The sequence below is a fragment of the Pantherophis guttatus genome, chromosome 6, assembly GCF_059756535.1.
Source record: "Pantherophis guttatus breed Tessera chromosome 6, ASM5975653v1, whole genome shotgun sequence".
Classification (NCBI taxonomy): domain Eukaryota; kingdom Metazoa; phylum Chordata; class Lepidosauria; order Squamata; family Colubridae; genus Pantherophis; species Pantherophis guttatus.
Genome location: NC_142068.1, coordinates 62383393 through 62399983, shown reverse-complemented (window position 1 = coordinate 62399983; position 16591 = coordinate 62383393). Strand labels below are relative to the sequence as shown.

General features: G+C 37.7%; 1 protein-coding gene across 5 annotated transcripts in view; it reads right to left on the bottom strand.

Annotated features, from left to right (window-relative positions):
- The window catches only part of PTPRE (protein tyrosine phosphatase receptor type E), a 125048-nt gene that overhangs the window by 18993 nt on the left and 89464 nt on the right, over nt 1–16591 (bottom strand). For 3 of the 5 annotated variants that reach the window (XR_015728340.1, XM_034436461.3, XM_034436463.3), the window contains exons 7-12: nt 14359–14449; nt 5452–5528; nt 5298–5334; nt 3602–3699; nt 2548–2667; nt 1171–1334 (exon numbers count right to left, since the gene is read on the bottom strand). Coding sequence is in view for 4 of the 5 variants with exons in the window: in XM_034436461.3 (XP_034292352.1) it covers nt 1171–1334; nt 2548–2667; nt 3602–3699; nt 5298–5334; nt 5452–5528; nt 14359–14449 (587 nt within the window). In the remaining variant the exon portion in view is untranslated. The remainder of the gene's footprint in view (nt 1–1170; nt 1335–2547; nt 2668–3601; nt 3700–5297; nt 5335–5451; nt 5529–14358; nt 14450–16591) is intronic. The other 2 variants (XM_034436462.3, XM_087871638.1) reach the window with 1 other exon arrangement.

Below are 16591 nucleotides of genomic sequence, written 5' to 3'. Positions count from 1 at the left end.
TACCTTTTAAATTAATAGTAAGAATACCAGCAGCAGTGATAGAAGCATGAACATCTAGTTCACTGGGAGGTAAAACTCAAAACAAAAAAGTATAAACATATAGATTCAAAGTCTCTTAACTCTAAGTTCAGACATCTAACAGATAGACATGAAATCATGCCTGAAGCACCATTGGACAAAGTGAAAATCCAACTAAACACAAGTGAAAGTCCATATTTGAGCCTCTATTGTGGCAATAAGGGTGGCAAAACATTATTTCTTTGCCTTTATTATATTGCCAATAGCTGGACCAATTTCTGGACCCATTTCTGAAAGGTTTCATATGAGGGTGTTGAGGAGGTACATAATTTAGGGGTCAGTGGGTTCATTGATACATTTGTAAAACCCATGTTATATTTCTATGATTGTTTTGATTGTTTTATTCTAGACTGCCTGTTAATGTGTAAGTAATCTGTTTGTTTGTTGTTTGTTTGTTTATTGGATTTTGTGAGTTGGCAGTTTACTTACTTACTTACTTATTAACTTACTGGATTTTGTAAGCTAACTGAAAGCTCATTACATTCACAGACAATCCTGTTTAACCTCCTGAACAACCACAAGAGGGAGCACAATTATCATAGATTGCTGTTTAAATTGCCATGGCAAATAATCTTCAGCCTTCCTTGAAAAGAAAAAGGCATGGCATCCTGTGCTTGGCAGAGACTTTTCCTATGTGTTACATCGGTTACTTGTTTTTGCTTATGATATCATTGCAACTTCCTCTCTCCCTCTAAATCTGCCACAGCTCATTTTTTTATTGAAAGTTTATTAATGATATGTTTTTATTTCTGAATTTTGAAGCTCAGCTTCCCTGCAATGTTCTTTCTATACATTACTATGCAGAAGACTGTGGAATAAGTTACTAAAATTAGTCTACAGGAGTCTATAATTTCCAAGTATTATTTTTCCTGTATTTTTATATCATATCTAAGCTCACTGTCTTGAAGTTGTATTCAACTATATCTCTTAGAACCACCAGATTTCTGTGAATGGAAAAGTAGGGTAGTTTCTCTTTCTCTTTTACACACCTTCCAACATTTGTTCCATGGAGCATCTTTTGGATTAGCGCTATTAATCCCACACCCTGACACTGGTAAAAATAAACATCTCCAGTTCCACATAGATACGTACCTACAGTGAACCACAATTGGTCCAGCATGTGCAGGATTCAATGATTTGACTTTCTTTAGGAATTTAAGCATTCCAATGGGGGTAAAAGGCACTCCAAAATCAGGCCAGCTGGTGAAATGAAGCTGAGTGACAAGTCTCGGTGCTTTACAGCCATCAGAAACCTGCTGAAGGTCCAGAGACAAAATATGAATACAATCAACTACATTTTAGAATGAAGTCAACCAATAATTTAGTTACTTGTTCCTTGACTTTTTCCTTCCTCTTTATGATCCACATTAAAGAAAAGAATTAAAGCAGATATAAAATCAATCATGCACCAAAAGCATGATGAAGGGTGTGCAATAAACAGATTTATCTTTCCACAATGACATTCCAATCTGGAATATTCTCTGGGTTCAATTTATCAGGCACCAGCATTATACCCAGAGTTTTAAAAAATCATCTGAAATTTTGCATTTTAATATACTGTCAAAACAATCATGATGCTGAACCAGACCAATAGTCAAGCTAATATAACTAAGTGCCCAGAGCAGCAAACCAGATATCAACAGGAAATTATATGAGAGCTATAAATGCAGTATAGCAATAGCAATATAGCAGTAACATTTTGGCTTATATACTGTCCAATAGCACTTTGCAGCACTCTCTGGGCAGTTTACAATGTAAGCATTATTTGCATATTGCCCCCAACAATCTGGGTCCTCATTTTACTGACCTTAGAAGGATGGAAGGCTGAGTCAATTTTGAGCCTTCTCAGGATCGAACTCCAAGCTATGGCCAGAGTTTGCTTGCAATACTGCACTTTAACCACTGTACCACCAAGGGCTCCCTGGTGTATATCACATTCAATAAAATTTCTACAAATTTGTTTGATTAAAGCCATTCAAAAATCTTTCCACCATACAATTCCAGAGCAGGTCAAAATATCTGCCCATAGTTTTGAAATTCTATTGCATCTGATTCTATTCCTCTCATTTTATTGTTTATAACATTCTAAAAACATTACTATTGAAGGAGGCATAATTTATATTGTCATTTCTTATGATGTCAACATAATTTGAATTTTATAGAAAGTATTAACTCAGTACAGCTATCTATAATCAATTACATTTGTTGGAAATCATGAACTCCCAGAAGGGACTCCAAAAAAGATGCTAGTATAACATTGGGCTCAAAGTACGCATAGAATTTCAAATAAAATCTCAGTATGAGCTCTAAAATAATAGTATCAAGAAAATATAACTGAAAGTTAAATAACTGGAGTTTTTATCCTTGAACAAAAACATATACTGTAATTCCAAATATTCCTTATTTTAAAAAGAGTGTGAAAAAACAGTTAATCATATTTTAAAGGAATAATATGAGAAAATGAAATACCGGATGAATACAAAACTTTCGAATGGTGTAATCTACAAGAACTATACAGTCCTCCACACAAACTCGGATGTTTCCATAGGTCCAGCATCCTTGATCAGGCCAATACTGGAAACATTTGTCCTATATAAATGTTAAAACACAAACATAGCACATCAGCATTTTGCATGTTTCACCCAAACGGACAGGTTAAAAACATACAATTGTGTTGCAATGATATGGAAGGAGGATAGGGCTAATTCTGAAATTGAAACCAAACAAAACTATATAGCTTTAAAATATATTCAAAATAAGATCAGGATAAGTTGTGAGGTATCATAGCACTAACATTTGTTGAGATACAATTTTACCATCCACTATGTCTGATTTTTCTACAGACTCATTTCTTCAAGTCTGGGTCTATTTAGAAGGTAAAAGAACTTAATATAGTTTGGAACTAAAGTCAGCACAGACAGGTAATTTCATATTTCTTTCAAAAATATAGCCTACATATACTCTTTTTTCCTCAATTTATGTGCTAGGAGAGGTCATCCTTGAGCAACAAAAAAAAAATCATGCTTCATTTATCGCAAATCAGCATTCACTAGCTACTGCTACTTACTTTTATAGGTGTGCTGCAGGATGCAATTTTCATATTGAATTTAATCAATGCAATAATAATGGTAGAAGGAAAGTTGGACCTTAAGTGTACTACTAATACTTTTTGGACTTATGAAATTGTAAATTTTGTCTCTCAAACAATGCCAGGAAATCAGACAAAGAAAAATGCAGTCAAGTAATTTCAGATCATTTGTTCATATAACACATCAATTATTAAACTTATATATATCTTGTCTGAATGGGGAAAGATTCAGAAAAGAGACAGAGAAGATGTGAGCAATGTGAGAAAAATTATGTTATGGTCAGGTATTAAAATTACTGCAGAGCTGTACTGTATCAAAGACACTGACATTTTACTGACAAGATGATACAGGAAGTGGTTATGTTACTAATAGTTTTGTGGGCTATTGGACTACTCTAAACCTGTTGGAGGGAAATAAACTTTAAAATGTCTTACCTCTTTTCTCTCTTTCACATTTGTTAACATGACAATAGTTGCAGACTTCTGTTCCCATATCATCCTCCAGAAATCATTTACTGTGTCCTGTTTAGGACCTAGATATAGAAAACAACTACAGAATTAACAGCTATACAAAGCACAGAAACATGTTTCTCATCCTATCTATTGAAAAGAATATCAGATTTACAACATTCAGAAAGTCCAAAGAAAAGAAACCAATTTAAAAAATACATATTAAAATTGAAATAAACAGGCAAACTGGGATTGGGATTTGACAATAAAAATGCTTCACTATCTCCATCAAATAAACTATCCCTCTTTTTAGCAACAGAAACTCTACACTATGTTTGTTAATTTAAAACACATTCCTCCTGAAGCTTCAGGCTGAGGTATAAAAAAATGTGCAGTGGCCCTGAATCCAAAGTTTATTCTTGCTAGTGAGGTGAATATATCACAATAAAATTTTAATTGTAAAAACATATCTCCCTAATCCTTTATTCCTTAGAAATATAAAGTTTAATTGGCTCAAGCAAACCACAATTCATGCTTGCGTTCCACTGCATTCTTCTTGCATCTTGATAGAAAAATCTATACACTAGCATAATTGGACAGTTACTTGCCTATTCTTGCTCAAAAAATAAAATGAAACAGAAACAGTAGAATTAAAGAGATTTTGACATCTACTATAAATATATTTATATAATCCTCAACAGTTCATGGGCCACATCAATCCCTTGTGTACATATTTTCAAATTGGAAAATTGGATTAAATACACACGTGCACGCACAATTACCAAAAGTGACACTCCATAGACAATTTATTATATAAATTGCATTAAATATTCAAATATGTTGCCATTTTCCTATTTATCTAGGACCTCCCCTGCCCCCCAAAAAGTCTACATCTTCATTGTTTTCATGCAAACTATAACTTTGATAAACATGGTGATGAAATTATATTTGCCATGTTAAACTTTAACCCTACTCTAAACTTTTCATTTTTACTTTCTAATGATTACTATTAAGAGCCAGATTGTTAGTAGTTAACGAAACAGGCTAGAAACTTGAGAGACTGGATTTTAGTCGTATTTTCAACAGGAAGCCAGAAAACTGCAGTGACTTGTCTAGGCAGTCACCAGTGAGTCAACATTGACGTGAAGGTACACACACATACACATAAACCAGGGGTGGGTTCTACTTACTTTTACTACCGGTTTGCAATGGGGCCGCGCACGCGCTCTCTCTTCTGCACATGCACAAAAGCATCCTGATGATGTCGGGGTTGGTGGGCGGAGCCTCCCGCCAGTTTTACTACCGGTTCTATACCGGGTTGCCCCAGTGCGAACCGGGGGCAACCCACCACTGACATAAACTGATCTCTACTAACTCTCCCTTGGTTCTGTATATATCTAATTTTTATGCCAATGTCATATAAAGAGTTACGTCAAGACAGATTGCCCACTTCTCCCTTTTCCTCTGATACAATGCACCACTGTTTCTCCAAATCAGTTCTTGGTAACTTGTTATTCAATCTAAAGACTCTTCAGAAAAACACTTAGGTGTTTTGGCACACTCATTAACCTTAGACTAAATAAAACCAATCTACAAAATTCTTAAAATCTTACTTCAGTTTAGACAAAACTAAATATTTCTGAAATTGTTAAATTATCAAACAATAGAAATCAAAAGATACCTTGAGCCGCTATAAATTTATTCTTTTCCTTGAAGCCCTATGAGAAAATAAAAATGTGTGTTATTTTTACAAGAATATACATTAAAGATGCTTTTAAAAACATGTAGTTATTTTGAGAAAATAAGTAATTGAAAAAGAAAAGGATTTCACTTACATCTATATATGAAGCATTAATATAGTCTGAACACTGAAATCCATCTATTTGCATTAAAGTTACTCTGGAATGATCATCTGTAAAAAGGAACACAGTTAGAACTATATATTTCTAACATGGATGAAATGTGGATAAAGCTCTAAATGTGTAATTTCCTTCTGGGAAAAGAAGCTAACCTAAAAAAAGTTGATACAGCAATGTATGACGATTTATAAATACTGTATTATAGCTTCTATACTGAATAACACCATGCACTCATCCTACTAAAATAATGATTTTTAAAGCATCAATTTAGCAATGTATCATGAACATAAATGCAAAATCTTAGAAAGAAAGAAAGAGTGATTAATAACAATTAATAGCATTAATTTTACCACTACAAATGGACATAGACCAAGTAATTTAGGGACAACCTCTTTACAAATAAAGCTATGACACTCTTTTTTCTGATAGTGATTCCCGGATTACAAACATAATAAAGTTCTGATGTCCTCACACAACACTCCCCTGTTGATCTTACTCTCCTAGAAATAATTAGTAGATATCAGAATTAGCAACTGGTCTCATGAATGTATCTAATTCCTTTTACAATTATCTAAGGACTCTTTCTCACCCCATGAATGATATGTTATCTCAGGTCTCTGAAACAGAAGGAAAATATATGACATGAAAAGCTGCTGTTCCCGTGGCATTTCTTTTGATGCTCTATTGAAATAAAGCCAGCAACATTGGTACCCTGAGAAGTTGGTGGTGCAGATTATAACCTTGTAATTCTTGTGAAGAGAGAAGATGGCAGGATGACTAGAAGTGGGAGCTCAATATTGGGGAATCTACATCCTTCAGACCCAGTTACCCATCTGTGGTACCCAGGCTGAATCATTGCACCAACTGATGCCACCCTTCCCTATTCCCTGGCCGCACATGGCCTTTCTAATTGGGCATAGCTTCTAATGTAGACAAAAACCTTGTCAATTTGGTCATTACTGAATCTGCTTTGGAATCTCAGGATCAGAAAGAATATTATTGTTTAATACTTCTAGGAGAATCTTGTCACCATCTCAGATAGTATCATCTGGTAAGACCCTCCCATAAGGGAGACAAATAAAGATAAAGCAGCTTTTAATTGTGCCCAAATTAATATAATTAATTACATTTAAATTAATTTAAATTAACTTCCTCCATTGGAAGATTTCCAGATTACCTTACAAATACCTGTAAATACTACTGGATTATATTCTGGATGTTAACACTGGAATATAATCGTCACTTACTACTTTCCATTAAAAGTATTAATCTTGTGGAAGGTTTTCCATTAGATCACTAAAAAGGCTGCAGGCAAGACTTACTTTCAACAGCCAAGGCAGAAATGGCCACGGAAGCACAGAATTTATGGCTGGCTGAAAGGAATGATCTGAAGTAAGATAGATGAAAACCTGTAAGTCACCAACCTACATCAGATTTGTCCACAGCACACAGACTGTTCATATAGGAAGCTTTTACAGAGGTGGTGGTCCTACCAGACGTTCCGGAAAGAGGAAATGGACAGTAGAATGTCCCTCTTTCCCTTAAATACATAGAAGTCTCTATTTCAGGTACATAGTGAAATGTATCCAAATATTTAGTGCACTACATCAGCTAATCTTAAACATTCTATTTAATATCTTGCTCATCCTTGGCATGAAACACTTGTGTACGGTGGCGTGACCCTCTCTATTTTTAACTAGAACCATCTGGAATAAACAAGACATTTCTTGCCTTTGGTGTGGCTTTGTTTTGACACTGCTAACTGAAATCTGTCAAGATAAACGTCGTGTTCTTGGCAAGGTCAGATAGACAAGTTGATATGATATACCTATCATCCCTGTGCTTGGTGTAAATGCATAGGATATACATATATTATTATTTATTTTCTATGACCTGTGTAAATCAATCAGAAGCACCTGCAGTAAAGAACCTCAGTGAAGATCCACCCTGAGAGGTGCTGTATAGTTTTCAGTTTGGAGAAGGGATCACAGACACTAATATTCCAATCTTCATCATTAAAATCAAAAACAATAACAAGTAAAATATAAAATAAAGTCAATACAACAAAACAGAAGTATAGCTGAGACAGAGTATAACAAATACTTTCACAACAAAATAAGATTATCTATCATCTTGGTTCAACACAGGGAGAAAAACATCAATAATTAACACCGTATATTCATGGTAGAAAATTCCATGGTTTATCAGTTTATTTACTGATTTATTCATACATACAGGTAGTTCTTGACTTGTGACCCTTAATTCAGCAACTGTTCAAAGTTACAACTGTGCTGAAAAACTGAACTTACAATCTATGCTGTTCCAGCACCTCCAAGGTAACATCAGAATTTGGGTGCTTGGCAGTCTGCCTGCACTAATGACCACAGGGGCGTGCCAACTCCTCCCCTTCACTTATCTCCCCACATCTCTGTCCTTTGGCTGTCCTGCAACTCTCTGTTGCAGGATGACAAGCAGCAGCACCATTACACAGCTCTGGGGTTATTTGTCATATGCCAAAAAAGCGAACACAGTTCTAGGCTGCATAAACAGAGGGATAGAATCAAGATCACGTGAAGGGTTAATATCACTTTATAATGCCTTGATAGGGCCACGCTTGGAATACTGCATTCAGTTTTGGGTGTAAAAAAGATGTGGAGACTCTAGAAAGAGTGCAGAGAAGAGCAACGAAGATGATTAGGAGACTGGAGGCTAAAACATATAAAGAATGGTTGCAGGAACTGGGTATTTCTAGTTTAATGAAAAGAAGGATTAGGGGAGACATGATAGCAGTGTTCCAATATCTCAGGGGCTGTGTTGTGGCTCCGACCCCCGAGGCCGACTTATCGGAGGGATAAGTCTCCGAACATGAAAGAGAGGAGTTGGCCAGGCCTCCCTCTCCAGGACCCTCCTCTCTGGCAATGCCTCAGGTGTCTCCCGTAGGAGAAGAGATTGGCCAGGAGCCAGGTATTTCCTCACAGTCAGACAATGAAGGGGATAAGTCTTTGCTGGATCCACGCCAGCGTCAGAGAGACAAGCGCACGCAACAGAAAAGAAGGCGTGCCAGAGATTAAGCTGAGTCACAGGGGATATAAGGGGGTGAGGTGGCCATTCAGACTCTGTGATGGACAAAACTAACTACTATCGAGTCACACTGCATCTTTGGAAACAACATTATCTGCCTTGGATTTAATTACGGACTGTACTTGACAATTCGTGAACTGTGTGTATCTTGTTTATGAGTAAAGTTCTTGGCAAGCAGCTACTGGGTTGCTGCCAATTCTCTTATCGAAAGAATTGGTTGTCTGCCAGTTTATTTAACCCGCGGCTGTCTGTTTGTGTGCGTGTGTGAGACGGGGACAGAACAGGCTGCCACAAAGAAGAGGGAATCAAGCTATTTTCCAAAGCACCTGAGGGTAGGATAAGAAGCAATGGGTGGAAACTAATCAAGGAGAGAAGCAATTTAGAACTAAGGAGAAATTTCCTAACAGAACAATTAATCAGTGGAACAACTTGCTTTTAGAAGTTGTGAATGCTCCAACACTGGAAGTTTTTAAGAAGATATTGGATAACCATTTGTCTGAAGTGGTGTAGTTTCCTGCCTAAGCAGGAGGTTGGACTAGAAGACCTCCAAGGTCCCTTCCAACTCTGTTATTCTGTTCTGTTATATCCCGGGAAGCCACAGCTGCCCTATCTCATCTACAGTGTTTGTTTGTTTTTTGCTGTCACTCCTGATGAATTGTGCCCACCCTGGCGCACTGTGATCTAGGTTTTTGAAAAAGACGCATTTTGGCATGCTACCATTCAGGGACTCCTTTTGACTTTTTTTTTCTCCCTGCAGACAAAACCCAGTCCACCCCAGCTAGTCAGGCCAGGCACTCCTTCTAAAGCAGCAAGAATAAAAGAAAAGAAAAAACTGATGAAGATGAGCTGAAAGGATTGAGGCTTTCCAGCTAGACAGTTTCAGGAGTATTTGCTACCTTGCAGTGCAGGAAGAGTGCAGAGCAGAAAAGGGCCAAAGATGGGAGGGGAAGAAAGAGAGGTGCAGGAAGTTGGAAGCAGCCTGCTACATTACTGAAGCTTGGGACGGGAAGAGACCAAGCCTGGAATGGCTTGGATTGGGGTACATTCTTGGCTAATGATTGATGAAATTCATTTAATTGTCAAGATTGTTGTTGCTAAGCAAAGTAGTCATATGACAGCTTGCTTTACAGCCACAATGAACTTATGGTGGCAATCCTGTCCCAACTATGGTCGTTAAGTCAAGGGCTACCTGTCTATGAACACATACATATAGTATAGAATCCACCTGATTCCCAGAAACTCTGAGCAGCTCATAAGAAAAAAAAAAGCAACCAAAAATAAATCATAAACCACCTGACAAAAAATACTTTTTGAAAATCATCTAACCATCACCCTGTCCCAAAGCCTGAGAGTACAGCTAAGTATGTAATAATTTCTTGCATGACCTCATGGTGGAACCATCCAGATCTCTGCAATTATCGAAGGCACCTACCGCAGCACAGAAGGCATGGTTTCTGGGTCCCAGTAGACCATACATAATGATGGGATCCAAAGCATATTGTATGTGCCTGATACCACTGGATGGACAAAAAGAACGGGAAATAGGCAACCCCACAGACAACAACCAGACCCAAGCCCATGAAGGGCTTTATAGCTGATAACCAGGACCTTGAATTGTATTTGTAAGTCAATCAGTAATCAGTACAGCTTATGAAACCGTTGGGTCACCTGAGCATATCAAGGCATGCCTCTTACTACCCATGCCATTGCATTCTCAATGAGCTGTAGCTTCTGAGTGGTTTTCAAGGGTGAGCCATATAGAGCATGTTAAAGGAATCCAATTGTGAAATGATTAAGGCATGAGTGACTATCTGAATGGCGTCCTAGTCCAGGAAAGGGTACAACTGGCATACTAGATGTATCTGTGGAAGGATCCACTTAGCTACATCTTCCATTTGCTCTTCAAGCAGGAACTGTAAATTCAAGATGACCCTCAGATTACATACCAGTCTTGATGAACAAGTCCAATCCCATCCAAAATCAAAGATGGAAGATCCCCAGGCCTAGGGGCTCCAAAGGCTTGGGACAGGATTTAACCTAATTGTGTTCCAGTTGTGCACAACTTCCATATACTGGGACAGAAGCCTGACAGCATCACTTGCTTCTCCTAGAATTCAGATGCATATTTTGGTATATGTACTACACCAGGTGTCAAACTCAATTTCATTGAGGGCCGCATCAGGGTTGTGTTTGACCTGAGGGGGGGGGAGGCAGGTTGGAGGTGGCCAGCTCAACATCACTTGTGTCAGGGTGCCTGTGGTAGCCTGAGCACTCTGCCAGGGAAAATGGGCTCCGTTTTTTGCTGCGACGGCCTCCTGCAACCCTCTGCCAGCAAAAGCAGAGCTCAGGAACTCGTTTTCACTGACAGAGGCACCGCAGGCCAGCCATTTGCTGTTTCCTGGGCAGCCCTGTGGTCCAGATCTAAGCACCCCGTGGGCTGGATATGGCCCCTGGGCCTTGAGTTTGACACCCTTGTACTACACTGATGCACTGATGATACTTTGCTCTGAACTGACAGATGACCTCATGTAGCACTTCTACGTAGATGTTAAACAAAAGGGTGACATTTTGAGATGCCATGGACTGACTGAACTAACCACAAAGAAAAGCATAGCAAAACAGTGCCCCCACTCAAACTTTGCAGCCAGTCTAAAAAAATACCATGATCACCTGTATCAAAAACTAATAAGAAATTAAGAAACAGAAGGATGATTGCACTACCCCTACCCAACCTTGCCACAGGCCATCAACAAGCATCAACAAGCATGTCCAAAGCTATCTTTGTGCTGTAACCTGCCTGAAAAGGGCCCAGACAATCTATCTCTTCCTGGATCCTCTGGAGCTGAAGCCCCACTACCAAGTATACCTTGGTTCTCCAAAGAGCTGCAGGAGATGAAGTGCCAGAAAAGATGCTTGAAGCAGTAATGATGAAAAATTAAAAGCTGGAGACTGGACAGAATCTGTCCAGGGCTTTGATGTTTCTTGAGGAAAAAGACATACCACAGAAAGACCTTCTCTCTCAAAGGAGCAAGTATCACTACATGGACCCAATTGCATGTTACCTCCTAGGCCTTTGACCAACCAGGAAAAATATGAATCTAATTAAGATAGATAGCTGTGCTCAGAGTTCCGGGGACTCTGTCCACTTCATCAGCAGTCACAGAAATCCTATAGAACTCTATCTAAATATTTTCACTGGACCTATCCAACTGGAGTCCAACTCTGAATAAATCTGAATGATTTTATCCGCCAGACAGCAAGAATAGTCCTTAAAACAGCACATTGATTCTTATTCAGGTTAATCCGACTTGCTCCTAATCTTTCACCACTAGTGTTTTAGGGCACCTCTTCTGGAATTTCATCTCCTGCAGCTCCTTGGAAAACTGAGGTGCACTGCAGGAGGGGTACATATAAGAAACTGCAAAGGAGCAATCCAATCCACCTCAGCTATCTACCTATTTCAGTTGAACTACAACCATATCCTCAGAGAAAACCCCAAGATCCCTCTGGAATCTATCCAGGTATTAGAATTTGTGAAAAACTACTTCCTTTTGTCTGTAATTGGAAAACTTCACTTAATTCTACAAGAAGTTTCTGGCAGTTTTATTTCCTATATAATCTCCAGAAACTAATGAATTAAATTGCTGGGCAACCAGCCAAGAAGACCTCAGCAGCAGATTAGAATTTTAAAAGAAATGATCTTTCAAAAGTGTGAATTACCAGCTATGTGGCATACAACATGACAACCTTTTAGAAAAGCAACAGACACATTCCCTTAACAGTCTAGTGCTCTTTTTGATTGTATACACTCTTAAAGCAATACATGATTTTATTGGCTTATATTAATATGAATGACTAGCTGAATACCCATGCTCCGCTATGAAACTATATGATCGGGCTTGATAAATCGACACAGAGTTTAAAAATTAATGAGTAGTTACGATCGGCCTATCCTTTCCCCTTCTCTCCCTCAGGCTGGCCCCACAGAAGCCTCTCCTGTCTTTTCCTCTCCCCTTCTCTCCCTCAGGCTGGCCACATAGATCCTCTCCTCTCTTCTTGTCTCCCTCAGCCTTGCCGCACAGAAACGTTTCCATTCTGTGGAAACGTTTGGATTAGTTTGGGATAGGGGGAGTAGAACGTCTAACTAATTAGCATCAGAGTGTGTTATAATAATATAAGAAATATTAATGCTCTGATGGTCATTTTGAAAAATCCTTTCTTAGTGAGCACCTAAAAGCCAAGAGGAACATATGTGGCAAATTTCAAGTTTGTAGGCTTTACGGTTCTGGAGATTTCGTGATTAATGCGTGAGTGGTTTTTACTTTTATATAGATAGATAGATTACATTTAAAATAATATGTAATTTCTGCAAGTGAACTGGCTTGTTTATTTGCTGACACCAAAGATGAGAAAAAGCAGGTATCATCAGATACAACTTATAAAAGCAATGTTATAAGATAGTTTGATTAGGGAATTGATGGCTAGGCCAGGAGAATGGGATTCTGAGGTTTCCTCTAATTTCATAGTAACTGTAGTTGTTACTTTTATGTCAAACTATTGATAATTTATCTCTTACTAAATATGCAAATATATGTATATTGGCCTGGGTCAGATATATAAGTGAGAATGTTATTATTTTAATTCTTTTGTTATAATGTCTATGGAGATTGTTAGTCATCCAGGTCATGGTTGTTCCAAAGGTGCTTTTTCAAGAGGCAACTGGATTTTCTGATTTTTCTTTGAAGACGTTTTGCTTCTCATCCAAGAAGCTTCCAGAAAAAGCAGAAAATCCCGTTGCCTCTTGAAAAAGCACCTTTGGGACTTTTGTTATAATATATTACATTTTGAATTGCAAACTTCCCAGGGTAAGTATGCATGTATGCATGCATACATGCATACATGTATGTATGTATGTATGTATGTATGTACGGATGATGATGTGCAATTGGGCATATGTATGTATCATATTTCTATGGTCACCCATCTCATTAAATGTGATTCTGGGTAGTATACTATCAAACAATAAAAGCCATTTTTTTAAAAATTGAACAAATAGAAAAATTAAAATTATTATTAAAAAGCTTAGGAGATACTTTCAGATACTACAAGCAATGGAACAACCTCATCAGATCACCACTCCCTTGTGACCCACTGGCCTGTTGACACAACCAGGATTTGAGGATCCCATGGCCTCCAGGCATTGGGATATGACATCAACAACACTGATTAATTTGCTTAAGGGGCAGACATGTATAATTGGATATCATCAGTGTACTGATAATACCTCACCAGAGGGTGACAGGTGAGTTCACTCAGCAGTTTCATGTAGATACTGAATAGGAGAGAATAGAGCACTGAATCTGTGGTACTTGCATAATAAAAGCAGAGGGCAGGATTTCTCCCTCCCCCCAATCATCACCAACTAGCATCAACCCCAGAGGAAGGAAGAGAACAAACACAATAGTGTGCTGCCCATCCCCAATCTCCAGAGCTAGTCCAGAAGAACCCATCAAAAGCTGCTAAGAGGATACTTAGCCACTCCTGTCCAGCTCTTGCTACCAAAAAGCAGGACTAATGCTATTTTCATCCCGTATTCAGATCTGAATGCTGACTAAAAGGATTGAGGTGACTTATAAATATAATTAAACAAATAAACAAACAGATGTTTATATCACCTTAAATTTATCAGACTTGATCTCATAAGACAGTTGCCTATCTTTGTTAGCTGTTTTTAACATGACCAGCTGCCTGGTCATACTGGACTATTTAGAATTTTGAAATATATATATTAGCAATACTTACAAGGTAATATGTTGGGGTATCTGTTTTTTTCTCTATTTTCCTCTTTGTTTGCCATCTCAAGTGTTCCTTGCAAATATCCAGGTGGTAATGACTACAGAAAATATAAATTGTATGACTTAAAACAGCAATCAATAACAAAAAATGGATGGTTAAAATACATTTTAATACTTTATGAAATTTTATATTATCTATATCAGAATATTAATTGTCATACATTCATCCTTAAAGTCATCTGCAAAATTATTGAATGCACCAAGCAAGAACAAGCTCTATTCTTAAACTAGATTTTTTTGCATTATTTTTTCTTGTATGATATAAACCTCTTATTTGAAAATGACTTATGTATTATGGATATCATAAATCTATCCTGAATAAGAGCTGTCTATTTTTACTTAAAATTGTTAAATAACCTTCTTGCTTAGGTTTGTAAGTATTCATATTGGTAAATATAAAATATAACTGAATGCAGAGTTAACATTAATAACTATAGAATTCAACTTCTTAATAGCATGCATTGAAAATAAGAAATTACAAATGCACAAGAGAATGAGCCAATCATGTCTGTGTGACTCTGATAAAAGTGGAAATTAGTAAGGCTGTGCAAAGCTTTGGTTTTTCCACAATGCATCTTAATTGCACACTCAGTAAGGTCAAAAAAATAGGAATCACACAATTGAAGCCTTATGCCTTTACACATACTGTATGTTTGGTATTGATGCAGGTGCAAAAGAGGTACAGCATCACGTATATAAATGGAAGTTGCAAATAGTACTGAATATAAATTTACAGATGACAGTCTAACCCGATCTTGAGCACATCTAGTGAAGGGAATCCATCATTTGTGGATAGTGGCTCCATTTTCAGACCATTTTTCAAAGGACTTAGCATCTTATTCTCTGATAAACATCACTGGTCTTCTCTGTTCATGTTTTTGGAAATATTAAAAGTGTGATGCCCAGAACAAGATTGGACACTTGAGGGACCAGATCTATACAGTATAAGATGGAATGATAAAATTTCCCAGTTTATATATTTTTCCCTATACAATCATATGGACAAGTCCCTGTAGTTTTTTGGACAAGGTTTTTCAGAAACAGTTTGTCATTGATTGCTTTCTAGGGCTAGGAGGAAGTGACCTGCCCAAGGTCACCCAGATGGCTTTGTGTCTAAGGTGGGACTAGAACTCACACTTTCACAGTTTCTAGTATGATGCCTTAACCACTACACAAACTGGCTTTTCCCACTACTATGTTAAAGAGCTACCCATGATCCATGCAGTCTGTAGCCACTGCAATCTTTATCTTGCCTCTAGTTCCAAATCACTGCTGAATGGTGTTGTCCTGAGTGAAGCCAATCCAGACTTCATAGACATGAGAACTGGCTTTATCTTTTGATTTACTGCCAATCCATGTCACCACCAGGCAACAGGAAAAACATCAACGAATCATAACACTAAAACCAGAATGAGGGAGGGCTGATTTCTCAATTCTGACTGGCTTTCTTTGGAGGGTTATTTGTCTGCTCCTCAGCACAGACCCCGTCTGACAATTAGTTCAGTTCATTTTCAAAAATTCAATATTAATTCAATTAATTCAAAATCACACAGAAAGATACCAAAGCAGAAATATCCCTCAAAAGAAGAGAAAGATATTTCCAAGATTCTGCATCTGGTTAGGTCTTATAAAGTGAGAGAACTAAAACTGATAACTTGAAGACTTGAAACTAATTAACAACAAAGGCAATTCTGTCAGAAAATTACTGTGTATAATTTCAGATTTAATTTGCATCTAGTATAGTCCTGGTCAATCCCTATATCCAGATCTGAGCAAACACACAGGCCACTCAGTATAACTAGGGGGGAGAGAGACAGAAAGAGAGAAAGGGGGAGGGGGAGGGAGGGAGGGAGGGAGAGAGAGATTTCACAGATTCTTTTTCTTCATGAGATAAAATAATGGAGCTCTGCTGTCTTTCTGTTGAAGCCTGGAGAGAAACTGATAAAAAAAAAATAGGAGGAGGTATGGATGATTATGAAAGGGACTCAGAAAGAAAATGCTAATGAAAGCAGCAAATTCTGAGAGAAAAAAATAGCTGATCTGAAGCTGGATAGTGGTGGTAGGATGAATTAACATGCCCGTCCCTTCCCAAATGCAACTCTAATGACACCCACAATAAGTCAGCTGACCTTACACATTTTGCACATCTTGAAGCTGCAGCAAGAGAGTGTTAACTTTAA